Below are 20,365 nucleotides of genomic sequence, written 5' to 3' on the forward strand. Positions count from 1 at the left end.
AATGCAAGAGCTTTTATTTACATCCTTAGTAATAGGCCCCCTGGCTTTATAAGTGACAGCAACATAGCTTTTCTCTCTGTAATGTCTGTACCTGTGCCCACATTCTCATCCTGTATCGCTCTTCTCTGATTTCTATCAAGCAAATCAGTATCTCACCCTTCACCACCCCCCACCCCTACATGGTTCTAAGCTACTTTTATTTATGTATTATTAAGTTGTCATATTCACCCTAATTTCTTCCTCGCAAATAGGACAGGCAGAAAAAAAAAAAAAAGAATCAATGACTTGGTTCTTTTCTCTCACTTCCAGGTTTTTTATTTGTGATTTGCTTCACAGTCATTAGGATTTTCCACTTTTGTGGCTTTCAAATATTCTGTAATTCAAGGAACTTTTATTTTTTGTTCTGACTTTCAGCCTGGCTTAAGATGAATAATCAACAGCTTGGTTATTCTCTATTACTTTCAGGTTTTTTTTAACTTTTTCATTTGCCTCACTGTAATTAGGATTTTCCACTTCTGTGTCTTCCACACTTTTTGTAATTTAGGAAACTGGTTTTCTTGTTATTAGTCACTTTCAGACTGGCTTAAGAATTTCAAAATTTGGATCCTAAGTGACTAATGAACAGATGGCTTTAGGTAAAAGCCTAACTTATCTGTACTTCGCTTCACAATGGTAAAACATTAATTGAATTAAAATATGCTTTTATACAAGCATACTTACTCAACCAAACTATTGACTCCTTAAGGACAAAGATCAGGTCCCTATTTCTGCCCTACCTTATATGTAATAGATTCAAAATAAATATTTGTGAATGAATGAATCAATCAGCAAGCAGTCAAGTCACCCAGTTGGTTAGTATTTATGAGGTATAAATACTATCCATCAGATGATTTAACCTTTGCAATAAAATGGATGTACCTTGGGATTTGCTGCTACTGTAATTTTGTAGCACGATTCCTGTAAGTTTATTTTCTGAACTTCAAGAAGCTAAAGGAAAAATATCAGTTTAGTAGGCCTTGTTCTCATTTGTGAGACAGAAGATTATTTTCTTTTCACGAAGTTACTTGAAGTGTTTTGTAGTTGCCTCTAATTCTTCCACATCACTATTTCAGACCCTTGGGCCTGGCTCTCTCAAAAAGAGAAGAAAGGAGGTATGGGGGAAATGGTGGGTTTTAAAGAAAATAGTTTCATCTGTTCAAAAGATTCAGGAAGTAAATACCATATCAGTTGAATATTGACAGCTAAATAATGTAAAGATAAATTCTGTGTATGTAAGGGAGAAGGGCTTTATGTCTGGTAGCTTTTTCATATCAGCAAAAGAATGAACCAACTTGCCTCATTTAAAATATTAATTATAATCGATAAGACACATTCAGTACTGTGTATAAGTATGTATTTTCCTCAGTGTCATTCAAATCTCCTTTATTTTTTTGTGAAACAAGACGCTATTGAAGAGTTAAGGCTCTTGGTATTGAATGTTGTTGTTGTTTTAAGATGGCTCCATTTTCCTTACTTTTCAAATGAAGTTAATTGTTATAACATGCAGTCTGGGGTAAATTGATCAGATATTGAGAAATCTATTTTTCATCATTTTAATGCAATATCTTCATGAGGATTTTTTTTTTTTTTTTTTTTGCTGTTGTTGTCTTGTTATTATTTTTCTACCTAAGCTTATCTCTTTTAAACTCCATGCTCTAAGAATCAACCATGTCCATTGCCTAGAACAGTGTCTGGTACATAGTAGGTTCTCAAAATGTGTTACATGAATAAATGGAAAAGCACCTTTCATATAACCATGTTTAATATGACATTGCTCTTTATAGTTGTTGTTTTTTTTTCTCTCTCCCTTTTTTTCTGGAGTTTTTACCGTTTTATGTGTGTGTTGAGTCTAAATCTTAAATTCTCAAGTTTCAGTCACTTAACTGTTCTATCTTCCATCTACTTTCTTTTCTTAATTTCTGGCATCAATGTGAAAATAATGGTGCTTATGTGTTTGTAATGACAGAACTCCCTTTGTCGTTTCTTTAGATTTATTTTAATCCTTAGTGACTCATATTTAGAAATAAACTGTGCAGCTGTGGTGGAGCTAAGCTGTTGGCAACAACTCGAGGGGCAAACAAGTGGTCTCTCACAATGGATGGGTGGTCCTCAGCCTTGAATTATTTGCTGTTCAGTTTTTTAATTTTATTCTTGAAGTATAATTGCTTTACAATGTGGTGTTAGTTTCTGCTGTATGATGACGTGAATCAGTTATATGTATACATATATCCCCTTCCTCTTGAGCCTCCCTCCCACCCTACCCTCCAATTCCACTCTGCTAGGTCATCACAGGGCTATTCAGTTTTAACAATGGAATCGCATCATCAGTGTCTTGAGCTTTTTCAGTTCAGCGGGACCATTAAAATCTGTTTCCTTATTTGATAGACCCTGCCCCAACAATTATCTCCACTTTGCCCTGAGGTCTTTAATATATCCTTCTCTACTGTGGTGACCAACTGTCCTAATTTGCCTGATGCTATCCTGGTTTCAGCATCAAAGGTTCCTGGTCCTTGGTTCCTGGTCCTTACTTCCTGGCAAACCAGGATGGTTGATTATCCAACTTTCCATCTGTGTTCAAACCACCACTATCCTAAAAAGAATGTATCTCTCTCTACCTTGTGATCATCTCTGTCCTGTCATCTTCTCCCTCTCAGGAAAAAAAAAAAAAGATACTAGGCAAATAATTGTCATTTGAAATACCTTCTCTTTCTTCTCTTACTTGCTCCTCAGCTGAACTATTTCCAAAGCTACTGCCTCCACTGAAATTGTTCTCACCAAGTCTCATGAACAGTTTTCAGTGCTGATCTTGCTTTACTTCTTTGTCATGATTGGACACTCTTGGTCACTTTGTTCCTCTCAAACTCTTCACTGTCTTGAGCAGCTTTACAGTCCTTCTTTTCCCCAATCTTTATACCTATCCAATCCTTTTCAGTTTTTCATAGGATCCAATTACTCTGTCCGCTCATTACATTTTTATGTATGTTCTCCAGAATTTTCTTTTCAGTTCACTCCACTGAGTAATCTCATCTACTGACGTAATTTTAATCCTTGCCTATAAGCATAATCATAGACCCTTAGTGTATATTAACTTAGTGAGAGAATGACTCCTATATCTCATTTCTTCTCCCTAAACATGGCATTCGAAACTTGTTTCCTGCTGGAATGAATGTTATATCTCCAAGCTGAGGGTATCACATCCCCTTATTCTGTTGCCCAACAGACCCCCCTCATAGGAGTATTGGAGTTTTCATATTTGTCTTTATTAATTTTTATCCTGAATGTGCACATAAGGTATTCTAGACCAGAGGCTGATTTCCTTTAATCAACCTCCAGTAAATATCATCACTACCTTCTACCCTTTGTTCATGCCTTACCCCTAAGGAGACATGGTGAGATCTGATTAAATTTGTCCTGTGTGAGTAACTGACCCAGGAAAAAATGATTTTTCTCTGCTTATAAAGGAGAAGGAGGCAGGCGTCCCCTTGTCCCTCTGAAAGGGTCTCCTTGGAAACCTAACGGCTCTGAGTCCTAATTCCAGCTTCTCTGGGAGCCAGGTAGCCCCATGCACCTCAGATTCTACAACCTAGAAATGTCTCCAACGTCTGGGCTTTATATTTTTGAAATGTAAATGCCCACAGAGATAGCCATTCCAGTCTTTCTGACACCTTGCAGCTTAACCTAGAGAACTACTCTGGGCTGTAACCAATTGGCCCCCTTGGATCAGTAAAATTAATCAGACAAATGATTACAGATCTGATTCTCATGGTATGGGAAGGTGTTCGTGTGGCTAGAACTTTTTATAGGTGTACTGAGAAATCCAGGAGAGTTTATTTCCTCACCTTTAGTTTAAATGCACCCAGCATTCCCTCCTCTACCCAACCTAGAAACTAGGAGTTCACCCTTGCTCTTTTTCTTCTTCTTCAGCATCAGTTTGGTCACCAAATTCCCACATCTCTACTCTCTTAAACATTTCCCTACTCTGTTTGGTTTTTTTCTTCCTGATACCATTTCCCTGGATCAGATCCTCATAACCTTTCAGTGAATTCTTTCAATTGCCTCCTGTTTTCTCTGACTCCATTTCTGTCCTTCTCAAATATGTACTCTGTACTAATGTCAGAGGAATTGATTTGAAATGCATACATGCCCATGCCACTTCCTGCTTAAATCCCTTCAAAGGCTCCTGATTCCCTACAAAACAATACCTAGACTTTGTATATGGTCAGAAGTTGAGGTTCAAACCCTGACTTAAAGGTCTAATTAGTTTGAGATGAGAACAGTACCCTGGTTCATCTGTGGACATGTCTTCTTGTACTTTATCTTCTACAAATGCTCACCTTCTTGAGAGAACTGCACTGGCACACTGAGTTACCCTCTGTCTTCATACGTGCATTTTCGTCTTCTTTCCTCTTCCTCCAACCTACTTTTCCCTTGCTGACTCATGTTCCTGCTTTAGAATTCTTCGTGAATACTATCTTCTCCAGGAAGCCTTTCCCAATTTCCTTTCCCATATTGTGCAAGCCTATAGCACTTTCTACATTGTGTTGAAATTATTTATGTGATCAAATCTTCCACTGTTTACTATAAGTTCCTACCTAGGAAGGGCTGTTTTGCATTCAACTCTGTATTTCTGCTGCTAAGTCGCTTCAGTCGTGTCCAACTCTGTGTGACCCCATAGATGGCAGCCCACCAGGCTCCCCCGTCCCTGGGATTCTCCAGGCAAGAATACTGGAGTGGGTATTTCTAGTCTCTAATATAACCACTGACACATAGCAGTTCAATAAAGGGAGATATTATTATTTTTATCATTGGTAAATTCAGTATCACCTTCCTAATGTCAAGTCCAACTGGAGAGATAAAGTAAAGTAATAATTATCTTGAATCTGGAAAAATTAGATATTTGATAAAAATGCAGGAATACAAGAACTATATATACATATGCACACAAAAACATGTCTATGTGCGCATTCACAAACAGATTACAAATGAAATATCAGAGGGAAAATTTACATGTAAGCAGAACAAATAACCCACCCACTCTGTATGATTTCAAGGGTGTAAGAATGTCCAACTCTACAGAAGTTGCATCCCTATCTACAGGCTGAATCCTCCTATTCCACTTATAAAATTTCATTACTTTGGCTCAAAAACCTTGCATCTCTCTGCTCAATTGTAAATAACATTGAAAGATGGATCCTTTTGCAAAGTATAAGACTCAGGATTTCTTTAAATGGCCAACACTATTAGGCTTTTCTTTATAAATGTGTCACACAGTGTATTTGTAGAGTACTCTTAAAACATGATATATCTTAAATTTAAAGGGGATGCTGCTAAGTTTTCTCTCAGAAACAAAACAGGGTTTAAATTCAATAGGCAACCTTTCTAAAAATAAGGTAGAATTGAAACAAGATATGAATAATTAAGTCCTAGATCAGAATGACTTGGAGAAGGAAATGGCAACCCACTCCAGTGTTCTTGCCTGGAAAATCCCATGGATGGAGGAGCCTGGTAGGCTATAGTCCCTGGGATCGCGAAGAGCTGGACATGACTGAAGCAACTTAGCAACAGCAGCAGCAGATCAGGATGACTATTATTACTGTTGTTTTGACACTGATCTTTTAGCATTTACGTGATATTTAATATTTTCATTAATGACTTCCCTTCTGAGATTGCAGAATATGGGTCAATAGCTATCTTCAATGGCTTCAGAGTATCTGAATTTATCCTAGCCTCACAGGATGTCTCACAACCCTTAGCACTTGGTTAGGCATGAATTTTAGTGTTTTCGTTGTTTCTAGTGTATTCGTTTTCTCCCTTCTTTTGGTTCAGAAACTTCTTGAAGGCAGAAAATGTGCATTTTTGTTGTCTTTTAATACCCTGTATCAAAGAAGATTAAATTAGAGACTTAAATTGATAACTGATTTAGATGACCTCAAGACATCTGTTCTAGGCTCACTCTTTTAGAGAAGCTTGTTCCCACAAATCTACCTCCAGTGTACCTCAAAACATTTCTCCCATGTTCAAAGAAGTCACAACAGAAAATGTAATGGGTATTTCTCAAAAGTGTTGAGGTTTCACTTAGTCTACTATTAATACATCTTTATGTTCATTGTCAGACATTTTGACAGAATTAGCTGATGTTTATGAATTAGGATTGGTCATATACTTCAGTACAATCTAAGTTTTTCCAAGTGACCTTTTAGGTTTCCCATTATAGTTTGGATATCTATTCTTTTGGGTATGCGTAAGTTTCATTAGCCCTGCTAGAGTTTTGCAATATATGTCTTAGAACTGTAGCTCCAGGTTTCAAGCTTGGCAGTCAAGTTACTTAAATAAATCACTCATATCTTAAAGGATGTTAACGTATCTTGAAAGCTCCTCTATGCTCTCCACAATACAAACAGTGTTTTCCTCCTTAACAGAAAGATCTATTGAGCCTTCTTTATCATTTTATGGCTATCAGTTTATAAATAAAGGAGATAGAAATTGATCTGGGAATTTCATAACCAAGTTCTGAGCACCCAGGATTAATTTGGAGGAGAATGCCACAAGCCAAATCAGCATTTCTTTTCATCTCATTTCACAGGCCTTCAAGAGGGAACTGAAAACGAAAGAACCTGTAATCATGAGTACTCTTGAGACTGTACGAATATTTCTGACAGAGCAGCCTTTGGAAGGACTAGAGAAACTCTACCAGGAGCCCAGAGGTAATTGAATGTGGAACTGTAATAACATATTGATAGAAGGATCAGTGGTGACAGAGCAACCCATCCATTCTAGCTGCCAAGGTCTGGATAGGTCTCATATTTTCTGGGTTAAATAGAATCGATTCAAATTAAACCTTGATGCTGAAAAAGAAAAGGGACTCATAAAGCACCATGCATAAATCTGTTTGCACATTCATAAATAAACATTAAAAGAGATTAGCGATCACTTATTGAAACATTTAGTAAACAGCAAACAAAAGAGATTATCTGTGAGGAAGTTTATTGTCACAAAGACTATAATCTAATTTTCAATTTAAGAGCCTTCTTTCCTGCAGTAAATTTGAGCTTGTGGTGTGCATCCTAACATCTTGCTACTCAGTAGCTTAAATGAATCTTGGATTATCTGATTGATATAAAGTAGAACAGATTCACTCAGGAAGACACGACTTCAGATGTGCCAAACTCCAAAGTAGAAAAGAGCCATTAATCAGAAGGTTGCCCTGTTGTGAAACTTTTCTCTTTCTTTTTGCCAGTATGACCTTTTCAGCAAGGTTATTTTTTTTTTTAAACACAAAAACGAATGTGGCCTAAAACCTTGTCGTATTACCAATTTAGAGCTGCCGCCTGAGGAGAAAGCCCAGAATGTCACACGACTCCTACGAAAGCAGGCTGAGGAGGTCAACACAGAGTGGGAAAAATTGAACCTACACTCGGCTGACTGGCAGAGAAAAATAGACGAGGCCCTCGAAAGACTCCAAGAACTGCAGGAGGCCACGGACGAGCTGGACCTCAAACTGCGCCAGGCTGAGGTGATCAAGGGATCATGGCAGCCCGTGGGCGATCTTCTCATTGACTCCCTCCAGGATCACCTCGAGAAAGTCAAGGTACGGTCTACTCCTTGGCCTCAGCACCCTATGAGAGATTCAAAGGAGGTTCTAATCTGAACTCTGGTGCAATATTTTCTTCTCACAAAGTTAAAAATGGGGCCCTTATGTATTTGAATGCTTTCACAAATTCAGAGTCTTCTGGCTCATGGTTGGGTGTGGGGGAGGTGGCCCGGAGAATTTGAACAAACTTTTTGGCCAACCCAGTATTTTCTCAATGAGAAGATAGTGATCTAATCATCTGCCTGTCTTCAGTAATAGAAAATGAAATATTAAGTTACAGGGCAAAAAAAAATCTTTTTGATTTTGCTATGAGGAAATTCATTTAAGTGTACTAAAGTGGTCTGAATTACGCATGGGTGTCTTGAGTGCGTGTGTGTGTGTATGTGTGTATTTTTGGTTCTTAGTATCAGAGAAGAGAAAAATACAATATGTAGTTGTAGCCAGGAGTCTAGGTTTTGGCCTTTTTGCTAACTGAATTATATGACTTGAGTGAGTTATGGTACTGTGAACTGAGACTATTAATTCTGCCCTTCCATTAAAAGGCATTGTATAGAATACAATTTTTGCATTGTATTAGTCCACTGCAGGGATTAGGAAATATCACTCTATATTTGGAATAGTGTCTATGAGACCAAAGTTACATTCCCATATGACACAAAGATGATAAATACATTTACAAAGAAAGAATATACATATTTAGGAGTATCATTTTGAAAAGTAGCAACTTGAAACATATTTTGTCTGTTTATCTAGTATCAAAACCAACACATCCCCCCAGGTTCAAATGCAAAAGAAGTGAAATCCTCACCTGAACTTGGCACATTTGGCAGCCCCCTCATTCTGGAAGATCTCTTCTCCCTTGGCTTTCATGGCACTGTTGCCTCCACATCCTTCTTCTTCCTTCATTTTCCTCAATTCTGAAACTCTCCCCACCCTTCAGGTGTTGATATGCCCAAGTTTCTAATCTGAGCTCAGTTCTCTTTTTATTCTATAAAAACCTTAGCTCATGTGCTAAGTCACTTCAGTCATGTCTGACTCTTTGTAACCCTATGGACTGTAGCCCACCAGGCTCCTCTGCCCATGGGACTCTCCAGACAAGAATACTGGAGTGGGTTGCCATTTCCTCCTCCAGGTCAGTTCTCTTCTTTTTGGATAAATGCTCCCGGTTTGAAATGGAGTGAATGGTGACAGATCTGAATTTCTAGTCCGAATCTCTTTTCTGGTCTGCTAACCCATATGCCATTAGAATCCAAAGGCAACCATTCTGAAAGCAAATCCATTTGTTCTCTTGTTGGCCTATTCACCTATAAGTATCCCTTTTGACCTAGCTTTTCTTCTGTTTCCCATTTCAGTTAATGGATCGTAAACCAACAAGTTGCTCAGGCTAAAAACTTGAGGTCTATCCTTGAATCCTTCTGTGTTTTCATTAACTTCACTGATTGCTCGTTTTGCCTCTGAATATCTCCTTTATGTTTTCTCTCCTCTTTTTCCCAGTGTCCCCTTCTAGTCCCAGCATCTGTTAATTCAGATAGCTATATTATACATCCTTAAACCCCATTCCCCATCAGCATCCATGGTATATCACAGACACTACAGTTTAAATATTTGCTTAGTGAGTGAACAAATAAACAGTTTCCTTACTGATATTTCTGTTATCCATTCTCTTCCAATTCTAATCCAAACACTCTGCAGGAGACTGCCTGCCTGATGAAGAAGTCCAGCAAATGCCAAAGGCAGGTGACCCTGTTTCTTCCTAGCACTAGCATAGAAACCTGACTGTTGCTTCTGTTCTCTCTAGGTCATTCAGGACACTCTGACCATATCCCCCTTTTCCCATCTCTTTTCATAACTCTCTACCTTTGCAAATGCTCTCCCCTCTGCCTGGTCAGCCCAACTTATCTGCCTGGTGAACTTTCACTCAGCTCAACTCCAATGGCTCCAGGCCCATGTTTCACCCCCACCTCCCATCAAGCAGAAGAAACTGCTCTTAATTCAGTGCTTCTATAGATCACCACACGTGCTTAAATTGTTGCACTTAAACTTCACATACATTGTGGCCTTTTTGTTCTCCCATAGAAAGTAAGGGTCCTCAGAAAAAGGATCCTGCTGTACATCTGTGAATTCTGTTCCTAGTATACTGCCAGCAGCATATAAGAAATCTAACGTAGCTTATTTTATTCCTTCACTCAACAGTTGTTTATGAGCTACTGTAAAATGCACTATATATGTGTTCAGTTCAGTTCAGTTCAGTCACTCAGTCGTGTCCGACTCTTTGCGGCCCCATGAATCGCAGCATGCCAGGCCTCCCTGTCCATCACCAACTCCCGGAGTTCACTCAAACTCACATCCATCGAGTCGGTGATGCCATCCATCCATCTCATCCTCTGTCGTCCCCTTCTCCTCCTGCCCCCAATCCCTCCCAGCATCAGAGTCTTTTCCAATGAGTCAACTCTTCACGTGAGGTGACCAAAGTGTTATAAATGGAACAGGCTTGGTCTTTGTCCTTATGAAGCCTACAGTCTAATGTGGAATTGAAAAGCTCTTCATTAAAATAGTAGGTGAAGATATCAAGGGAGATTAAAAATTTGACTTGATAACTCCCAAAATATCTTCCCTAACATTCTATGACCCCAGGTCTAACTTTTAAAGCAATGGTTAACAATTCTGTGTACATAAAAATTAAAATAATTTTTAATTTTAATAATAATTTTTAATTTTAATAATAATGTTTTGAAATATATTACCTATTCAGCATTAAAAAATATTATTTTTATCCCAAAATATAGGAACTAAATTCTTTTTTAAATTAATTAACTTATTTATTTTACTTTACAATATTGTATTGATTTTGCCATACATTGACTTGAATCCGCCATTAGTGTACATGTGTTCCCCATCCTGAATACCCCTCCCACCTCCCTAGGAATTAAATTCTTAAAAATTTCCCCCCAAATGGCAAATTAACTTAAAAGAATGTCCCAAAGGAAATAAATTAGTTCATAAATCAAGTGGCTAACTATATAGGCTTTTGAGCAGACTTAAAGGATTCATTTTGAGTCATATGGGTCACACAGGAGCATTAGTAAGATAATGAATATAGATGGAGAATGGATACAGCATGACTTAATAACAAAAACTAACTAAAAATAGAACAGCTCATATATCAACTGGCCCTGACCCAACCCTATTTGCAGTTTTCTTTTCAATTCCCCTGTCTCATCTGTTCTTGATCCTAAGACTAACTTCATTTCCCATACCCTGATTGGTAAGCCTCCTCACTCCCATCTCAGTAATAACAAAACATGTATACACTGAATGCTGCTTTAAAAAGAGCTTATATGTAACAACACTTCTTTCTCAGACACCAATACACTAAACTTACAGTACCTGATCATAATATGTATTTACTGGTCATAACAGATGGGATTATCTTGGTTTCTAAACCAGTATTCCATAAATATTTTATGCCTATCTTAAAATTATAGATGATATAAGTTTATATATATTTATTTCCCTTCAGAAGTTGCTCTTCATTCCACAGTGGAAATAAACACCAGCTTTTTTCTGTTGCATCTCAACAATACCAGCTTTAAAACTTTGGTGGTGGTAGTTTATCAGGAGTGAATTTTATTAACTAAAACTTAGTTTGAAAAGCAGCAGAAGAGTACTTAAGACCACGCTTCCTATTTTTCTACTCAGCAATTTAAGCCCTTAAATTTAAGCCCTCAGAGGCTCCACGCTGTAGGGAATGTGGAACAGATAGCTAGGCTGGTAGCCAGAACATTTTATGTATCCATCTCAGTTTGTTTTCATCACCCTTAGTGACTGTCTCATAATATCCGCCTCCATTCAGCTCTCATTTGTTAAAGAAGTTGTTATTCAAGTCACTATGGAATGTGTGTTTCTGTGGGATTTAGCATTACATCATTTTATTAGCAAATGTGATTTTAGAATTTGGAGAATGGATAAGACAACAACTAAGTCTTAGAACCCTATGGACATGGCATTATTACTAGTCATCATCTTTAGGACAGTGTATATACAATAAGAGAAAGGAACATAATGTTAATATTGACTATTTAGCTCACTAAGAGAATCTCAGCCTTCCAAATATAGCTGCCATAGAAATAACCACTAGAATAAAATTTAAATTTTAAATGCTTCTTTATTTTTAAAATTCATGATTCATACTGCTTATCAAATATTTTAAGGACAGAATCATGATTTCTCATTTTACTGGAAATAACACCAATGTTTATGTGACTATGCAAATAGTCTTACTTTCTCTGTAGTCATGGGGAATGAGAATAACTCCTTGAATCGCTAGGTGTGCTACATATACCTATAAGTGGAAAACATGTAGGTTTTAATAGAATAGAACAACTTTTGAATCTAAAGTCTACTTATGACATCTTTGTTCTTAAGAATGATTCCTGTGTGAAAAACTTTGTGCAAGTTGTTGTTTTTCTATGTTGTCTCTTTGTTTTAACCTACCATGGTTTCATGACACTGACTGGTATGTCAGTCTTGAGCCAGAAACGTTTCACTGCCTTTAGTTTGCCAATTGACTTGAAACAGTTTTTCACACACTATAGTTAGACTCTCCCAGGCTGCCATCTTGGAATACACAGATTTCTCATACCCTTGTAGTTATGTATCTTACATGTTTTTTTTTTTTTCACTCAGACTTTCAACTTATATTTCTTATTATGAACATTCAAGTACAGGGATTCTGTGAGATTTTCCTTGGAGTTCTTACAATGAAATATTTTAGTTGGACCTTTTTGTAATTATAATTGAGAATAATGTAATTATGCATGTAGTAGAACAGAGATAACGATGAAGCCACCATGCCATCCTGACTTATTTTAATTTTCAACATTCCCATCTAAAAATTTAAGAAGAAAACTGGTAAGTGCTCTCTTCAGGCTACCTGTGGCATGGTTTATCTGAGAAATTTGTCAGAGAAATGCTATCTCAGAATTTGACACTGAGAAAACCAAGTATGTTTCCTCCTGGTAGGTAATGTGAAATGTGATGTAACACATTAGAATTTCATCTTCACTTTAGAAGCAAGATTTCAGCTATGTTCATGTAACTCTCTCCTCCCTTATTGCTTTTTAAATTTTAACCCTGATATTTTATTATTCATCAATTTTGTTGTATTTGTCATTTATCTGAGCCAACTTTAAATCCTTTCTTATATATGAGTTTTATAGAGAAAGTTTCTAACCCTTTGTTACAGAGATAGGAGGTGCATGGCCAGGCAGAACCAAACTGGTTCACAATATGTAAGCGCTCCCCACGCTGAATAAAGGAAGGATATTTCCATAATGAATAAGATGTACTACCCGTAGTAAGAAAAGGAAAGCTTACTAATATTTTGTTAATTGCTCTTAACAACTGTCAATTGCTATGGGCTAGAAGTAACAGAGCAATTCTCTGTGGAGGCCTTTGTTGTTGCTTTTATATGAGCGCTATACATATTAATGTAAGCTGTTGGAGAAGAAAACACAGAAACAGTATAATCCTTTATAAATCTGGGTTAAATATGGAACTAATGCCTGTCATATGGAGTAACCAGGGTTTTATCTAGTTTTCAAACCATACAATTCTGATGTTTAAAAGCATATGATTTGGCCTTTACTATCTGGGAGTATATCTATGAGAAGGCATATTATAGGAAACTCTCACTTAAATACTTTCAGAAGTCGAGGTTTTTTGTTTTTTTTTTTTCAGTATTTTTAAATAGAAGGATCATTGTTGGCCTTACTAGAGCTTAGAGACTAAAGGAGGAATTTAATCATATTAAATTTCCTAACCACATTATTTGTTCAATGTAAAATTAAGTGCAAGTTAGTGTTGCCAGGAGAGCTTATTACTTAGTTTCCATGTATTTGCTCTCATTTCCTGCTCTGTTTATAAAATTAAAAGCAAATTACTGAGGACAGCAACGTCAAATCATGTTCCTTTACCCAAGGCATCGGACTTTAGGTGTAGTGCTGTGTGTGTTTTTAAAGCCCCTACCTTGGTTTAGGCAAATAGAACCTTGGTTTATCATGCTATTCCCATCCTGCCTTTGAAATATCTGAAAAGGCAGCACAGAGTAATTGTTTCAGACATCTGCTTAGCATACTTTGAAGTGCATATAAGTTCTTTTGCAGTTTCATTTGAACCCCAGCTGTCTTCACCAAAGTCTATAATCAATCTGAATTAAGTTGCCCTACTTCCCCTAATAAGTCTCTTATTAAGTTCTGCATCAGCCTCTTAGGGAGACTTAAAAGCTAATTCATGTAGAATTGCCATTTTCTACTAATTCATTTGTCAGCTCTCCAAATTCCAAGGAAAACAATTGTGAAGACTATTAATTTGGCTCTTCATAAACAACTTACGTAAGTGTAGTATACATTGGAACCAGGCAAATGATTTAAAACAGTGGGTGGGAGGAAATAAGTTGATGACATTCAATGCGGCTTTCTTTTTGACTGTTTGGAGATGCCCTCCGCATTCAAAGCACAAAGCCATTTATTTAATAAGAGAAACATCCTTCTGCTTTTTACTTTCATAAATAAGATAATTACTGAGTGAACTTTGCTTAAAGATAGGAAAAGGCTTTCAAACAGTTGGAAAAGGAACATGTTCTTTTTGTTATGGAACTTATTTTAATTTGGGCTTCTTTGTATTCCTTTGATGGACTGTGATAAAAGCAGCAGCTAGAATTGGTTGCCATTGTGACTGCATTAAATCAGAGTTGTACAGCTCTTCTGGTCATGGAATATTTAGGAGAACATGGCTAATCAAAATGTTCAGCTAATGAGCTCATCTGACATTATTCTACTAAAGAAGTATTTAATTAGATAATAAAAATTCCTCCAAAGAGTATCATCCTTCCTACTATTTGAAAACAGCCATATCAAAAAACTGATCCTTTAATATGCCACTCCTGTTTACTAAGGGTTTATTCCAGAAGCTTTGTTTGTGGCTGGAAGTAATTACAAACACTCTTCCTCAAGAGTCTTGGGAAATAAAAGACTGTTCAAAACAAAAACTTAAGTAACATAGTATCAGCATTAGCGGATCTAAAGACTCAATGATTCATTCACTTATGGTATGGTTAAACCTGTACCCAGAGAAATCTGATCTCATTACAGAGTGTGAATGTTTATTTTGTGAATAAAATGTCCTGGGAGTTATATTAATGGCATCTTAGTTTTCCTGAGAATGTAATTATTTAGCACCAAGCTGAGGGAACAAGAATTTTTTTTTTAGTTTGTGTGTATGTGTGCATGTAACACATCAACTTGAAACAGTTTTAGATTGAGTTAGTTATTTAACTAAAATTCCATATTTCCTTCGAAGGTGGATATACACAGTCAATATGGATTTTTAGTCTTCTTTGACATCTACCAAAGTAGTAACAAGTTTAAAATTCGAAATCATGCTACTCTCCTACCAGAAGCATAAGGAATGACTTAAGAACAAATAACCCATGGAGTCAGCACCTACTGTATTCCCATCATGCCTTGCAATTACAATTTTTAAAATTAAACAGCTGACGTGATGCCAATATTATGCCCCCTTACCTTAACCAAGTTCAGTGATGGCATCGAGCTGGTTCTTGGTTAATCAGTTTTCTGGGTATTGTGGGAACACATGTGCCTATGATACTAAAGGAACACTTAATGGGAACTAAGAAAAGTAAACTTTTTCATAATAAGATATATTCACACTAAAATTATATTTTTAGTTATAGTTAACAATTGCTATAGATTTTTCTATCAACCAAACTTGCCAAAAGCAGTGCTTCTCAAGCTTTTCTGCTTCAGTTCTCTGAATGGCTGAGGATATAAAACCAGATATCTTCCCCTTCCATCTGCTTGCTTCCTTTTTCCATGAGCATAAAATTTCTTTGATGTTTTTTATTTTTAAAATCTCATTTCAATTCTGTGGTCTTCTCCAAAATGGATTTGTTGTGTTTTAATGTAAATATGTTTTACTCCAACATACTATGTAAAATGAATCCTCCAGTATATTCACCTGTGGGTTGATTAGTCGCTAAGTTGTGTCCAAATCTTTGGGACCCTATGGACTATAGCCCTCCAGGCTCCTCTGTCCATGGGATTCTCCAGGCAAGACTACTGGAGTGGGAAGCATTGCCTTTTCCAGAGGATCTTTCCAACCCAGGGATCAAATTCAGGTCTCCTGTATCAGCAGGCAGATTCTTTACCACTCTACCACCAGGGAAGCTCCTCACCTATGGGTATGAAAGCATAATTTGAGAAGAATGATAGGAAAAATTGCCCAGTTTGTGACAGCTTCATCTTTTTCCAACAGCTTCTTTCATTTATGTGCACATACACAAAGGGTAGGTCCTTCCCATTTCAGATATATGGTTTGTATTTTCGTCTGATCTTTATGATTCAAAAGGTCCATGACATATAGCTCTTTGTGATTTTGAACATACATTCTTTGAGTCTTTTGTACAGCAGTCACTTAACTAATAATTTAATTGGTTGTTATAGGTCAGGTTCCCTGGAAGCAGACCCTAAGAACAGGGGTCTGGTGCCAGGGTCCTGCCCTGGCTGATCCAGGGAGTTCGAAGCAGGACGGCGTCGGCGAGGATCAGGATACGATAGTTTCAATTAGATATTAATTAAAGATGTAAAGAGTAATAGAATGAGGATAGCTCAGTAGGAAAATTCAGTGGAGAAAAGAGGCTGAGTACCTTAGTTTACACGGGAGACCAATAAAACTTCAAGACAAGAAGCTTGCACCACTTACGTAGGCCGCAGGCGTCCTTCCGTTCTCCCGAAGGAGAGGAGACACTGAGGCCCCCCCGGTCGGATCTTAGAAGCCCAGGCATAATTAGTAAGCATGGCGGGTTCCGTGCTCCAGATGGAGACTCAGCCAGAATTTGAGAGAGAGAGCGACATGGGGAGACCAGTATTTTGAGAAACTGATCCCAATTCTTTATTTTCCATGGTCTACTTTTATACACTGAGATGTTATGCAAAAGTCACGCGGGGTCAGCAGTCCTGACTTTTATCAAAGTCAGGTGCTTCATACAAATATATACAGAGGTCTTAGGGGTGTTACATCATCTTCTGGCCAGGGGGCCTGCTGACAATTTATGACCCTCTCCTTGTGACAGTGGTCAGTCAACCAGGACACTTATTTCTCCAGGGGTGATTATTCTTAAAACAGATGCCACCCAAATAAAGTTACATTCCTATAGGGTGAGGGTATAGTGGGTTTTAGTTAAGGAAAGAATTTACTTAGTCTAAGGTCTAACATGATTTATATCAAAGGTTAATACTTATTTCTTCTATATATTCATTAATGTGTGTAAGGGCAGGGGATGTGGAGACTTAGCAACAAACATTGGCTCAACAAATGAAAAACCCTTCACCAATACAATTTCTAATCATCCCATTATACTTATACTAATGGTCTTCTAACTTTTCTAAGGAACCTGTTTTTTGAAGGTTTAAAGCATCTCATGCCTCTCATGGTTGGGAGGCTGTGAGCAATCACATGTGGCCGGACAAGCCTGTCAGGCAGGCTAGAGAACCTTCAGAGGAGTTTGTAGGTTAAAACACTCTTGTCATGCCCAGGAGTTTTTATTAACTGGAGCTCTAAGTTAACTCCTTCTCCGAAAGAGGTGGTGGGGGACAGCCTCCGTAAAGTCAGAGGTGTAGGTGAGAGCACAAAGTAGTAAAGTAGGCAGGCTCTGGTTATGGGGGTAGATGCTCGAGGATTTCCAGGGGGACTCCTGAGGCTCGATCCCGCCTTTGCGTATGTCGAGCCTCCTTCCTCATGACCTTTGCCACGGGCCGAGTGCCTCACTCTGGCCCCCAACAGTCTGGGTGCACAGGATTTGTAGATAGTCAGCTTTCAGGAGAAGCCTGTGTAGGAGTTAGGAAAGCATCACTAGGGAGACGAAAGAGCCGATCAAGCATATCATCTCAGGCAAAATCTAGCTTTATGTCTTGATTCGAATGGAGAAAGCTCTGGAGTAGAAGCACCCAGCAGAGTTGTCCTTTTGTATCCCAGCCATCCATTGGCTGTGGCCAGCAGTATGCTAGTGAGCATTTATCAGCTAGCTCTGAGGTGGAGCGAACACTGATTTTTAGTGTTTTCCAGTTGTCAGGGTATAAATACTCCTGCCATGACTGATTCAAGCTACCAGCGTGATCTCACCGAACACAGACTTGGGAAGAAACGCACACAATTGACTCTTGGGCTCTGCTCCAGCCCACCACTGGCTGTGGCCCACCCCTAGAGACTTGAGTCACCTCCCAGGCTGGGAATGTGTGTTGTCTCCTGAGATAGGGGCTCCAATCAGCAGAGATCACCTTTCTGAAGAAGAGAGGCAGCCATGAAACATTAGTAGCCAACAATCACAACTGGAGGATGGATGTCCAGGCCAGGAAAAGTGTCCGTTATAGACAGTAAGCAAACTTAGTAATCCATTCAGCATCTGTCTTTCAACATGGCCTTTTCAGTGCTACTTTCTCTTATACATGCAGTAATTCTTTAGAGGTGATGAAAATTGTGTTTATGAAAAATCCACCCTCCCCCCTGTGCAACCTACCACCTAGGGATTGGGTTGGCCAAAAAGTTTGTCCTTCCCACACGTGGCCCCCTCCCCCGTTCCATTTAGACGTTACCAAAAAACCTAAACTTTTTGGTTAACCTAATATTTACTGAGGTTGGTAACAATAGAGAAGAGTTCACAGAAATGTCTGAGAAAGTGGTGATTATCAGTAAAGAAAATGGCTTTGTAAGCAACCTTGGCTTTATAGGTACATAATCTCTAAGTGTCTGTGTTGATCAGATATTTGTGACCATTGAGAATCCTAGGTATTTAGACACAGTCATTGAGAATGTCAGTAATTTTCCATGGCCATGACTCTCACCTTAGCATGCAACGGAATCACCTAGAGAGTTGGTGGAAACCCAGATTGGTGAAGCCTTTCCCCACAGTTTCTGGTTGAGGAGGCCTGGAGCTGAGTTAAAGATCTGCATCACCAGTTCCGAGGTGATTGCGGTGCTGCTGTTCCAGGGATACTGTGAGAGCCATCATTCCATAGGAAAACCATGGTCTACATGTATAAATACATATATTGTTTATTGTTAGTAATTCTCCAATTATAATTAATGAACATATCATCTGTTATTTCTTTTGAATCTCAGAGCATCCAGAACATTTTAAAATAAATACAGGCACATGGCCTCCTGTGAGAGTGATTGATGGTTAGGGAGGGAGCAGAATTTCCCTCTAAAACCTTGAAGTGAATAATGGCCTACTCTTTCCAAATCTGTCTCATACAAGACATTCGCTGTTATTTATTCCAGTGTTCTTATTGGTATTTTAATGACACTCATACAAGTTTTGAGTTGATTCAGATGACTTAGAATTCAACTTGCCTTCGCACTCTTAATACTTTAAGATATTTAATCACAGAATATTCACTTTGTTTAAATGTTATGTTTACCAATAATAACAATTAAATTTTAAAATACTCCTTATAATTTTCTGCCAAACATACTGATGATAAGCAAGTACTTTACAGAATTGCTGAAACTGAGGACATTAGGAATATTTGAGGCCATTCAATGTTTTAAAATTAAAACCTGCTTGCTCAATGTGAATAGCTGATCACTTATTCAGGGATTACTGCATTTTCTAATTTAGCTCATCAACCCACTGAGGCTCTGTGTTCATGATGGGAGGGTGTATGTTTGTGTGTAGAAATGGAAATGGATATGGGGTGAAACTGGAAGAAAGTAGGATATAGTCTTAACTGCAGTAATTAGGGAAGAGGGTTTTTTTCCCCCCAAAGGTGATGCATAATCACTCTATTAAATGCCTATGAAAGAATTTATGATTTTGGTATAGGGTGAGTGGTATATGTGATGAAAATTATGGGCAAAATATAATAGAAACAAATGTGTGAAAGTATGCTTTAACATTAAGTTAGCAATATTTAAAATAGGCCTTCCCCTTTATTCTGAAATCTGGGGGGGTTAGGGGATGGAAATAAAGGAAATTTTGCATTGAAAGTAATTTGATTAATGTTTAATATAAAATTGAAATAGCTGTGTATAAACCCACTCAAATCAAGTATACATTAAATAATTGAGTTAACCGAATTAGGCAGAATAAGGGCACATTGATTTTCTATGTTTTTGAAAATTGGTCCACATATCACTGTTATGTTTTTGTTTGTAAACTTCAATATTTATTAAATTTCCACAGTGTGTTCAGCCCTAAAATGTCAAACTCTCTTAACCAGAATGAGGCTAGAGAATTCTAGCACTAAGATAGTTTTCTTTTCCTTTTAAAGAATTGATTTTTATGGTGAAGTTTTTCTTTCCTTCATAAAGTTAAGAGCCTGCTGGTCCTATTTCAAAATACAGTTATTTTTAGAGCACTTGTTCCCTGGGATTCCACATTATTATAGACTCAGTGGGCTCATTTGGAGCTTTTCCCTATCAAATATTCAAATTGTATCATCATGATCTTAACATGGCATTAAGCTACTTAGCAAAGAAAATGAAGTCAATTTATCAGCAATATATGCTCAACTGTAGTAAGTAAATAGAAACTAAATGACAGGTAAGCCATATATGGGCTTCCCTGGTGGCTCAGACAGCAAAAGATCCACCTGTGATACAGGAGACCTGGGTTCAATTCCTGGGTTGGGAAGATCCCCTTGAGAAGGGAATGAC

The 20,365-nt window shown here is 37.8% G+C and overlaps 1 protein-coding gene across 10 annotated transcripts in view; it reads left to right on the forward strand.

Moving 5' to 3' along the window:
• DMD (dystrophin) overlaps positions 1–20,365 on the forward strand; it is a 2,362,639-nt gene that overhangs the window by 1,972,208 nt on the left and 370,066 nt on the right. For all 10 annotated transcript variants that reach the window (XM_070783459.1, XM_070783466.1, XM_070783462.1 and 7 more), the window contains 2 exons: positions 6,623–6,743; positions 7,359–7,627. In XM_070783459.1, coding sequence (XP_070639560.1) covers positions 6,623–6,743; positions 7,359–7,627 — 390 coding nt within the window. The remainder of the gene's footprint in view (positions 1–6,622; positions 6,744–7,358; positions 7,628–20,365) is intronic.

This window comes from Bos indicus, chromosome X (assembly GCF_029378745.1).
Source record: "Bos indicus isolate NIAB-ARS_2022 breed Sahiwal x Tharparkar chromosome X, NIAB-ARS_B.indTharparkar_mat_pri_1.0, whole genome shotgun sequence".
NCBI classification, from domain to species: Eukaryota; Metazoa; Chordata; class Mammalia; order Artiodactyla; family Bovidae; genus Bos; species Bos indicus.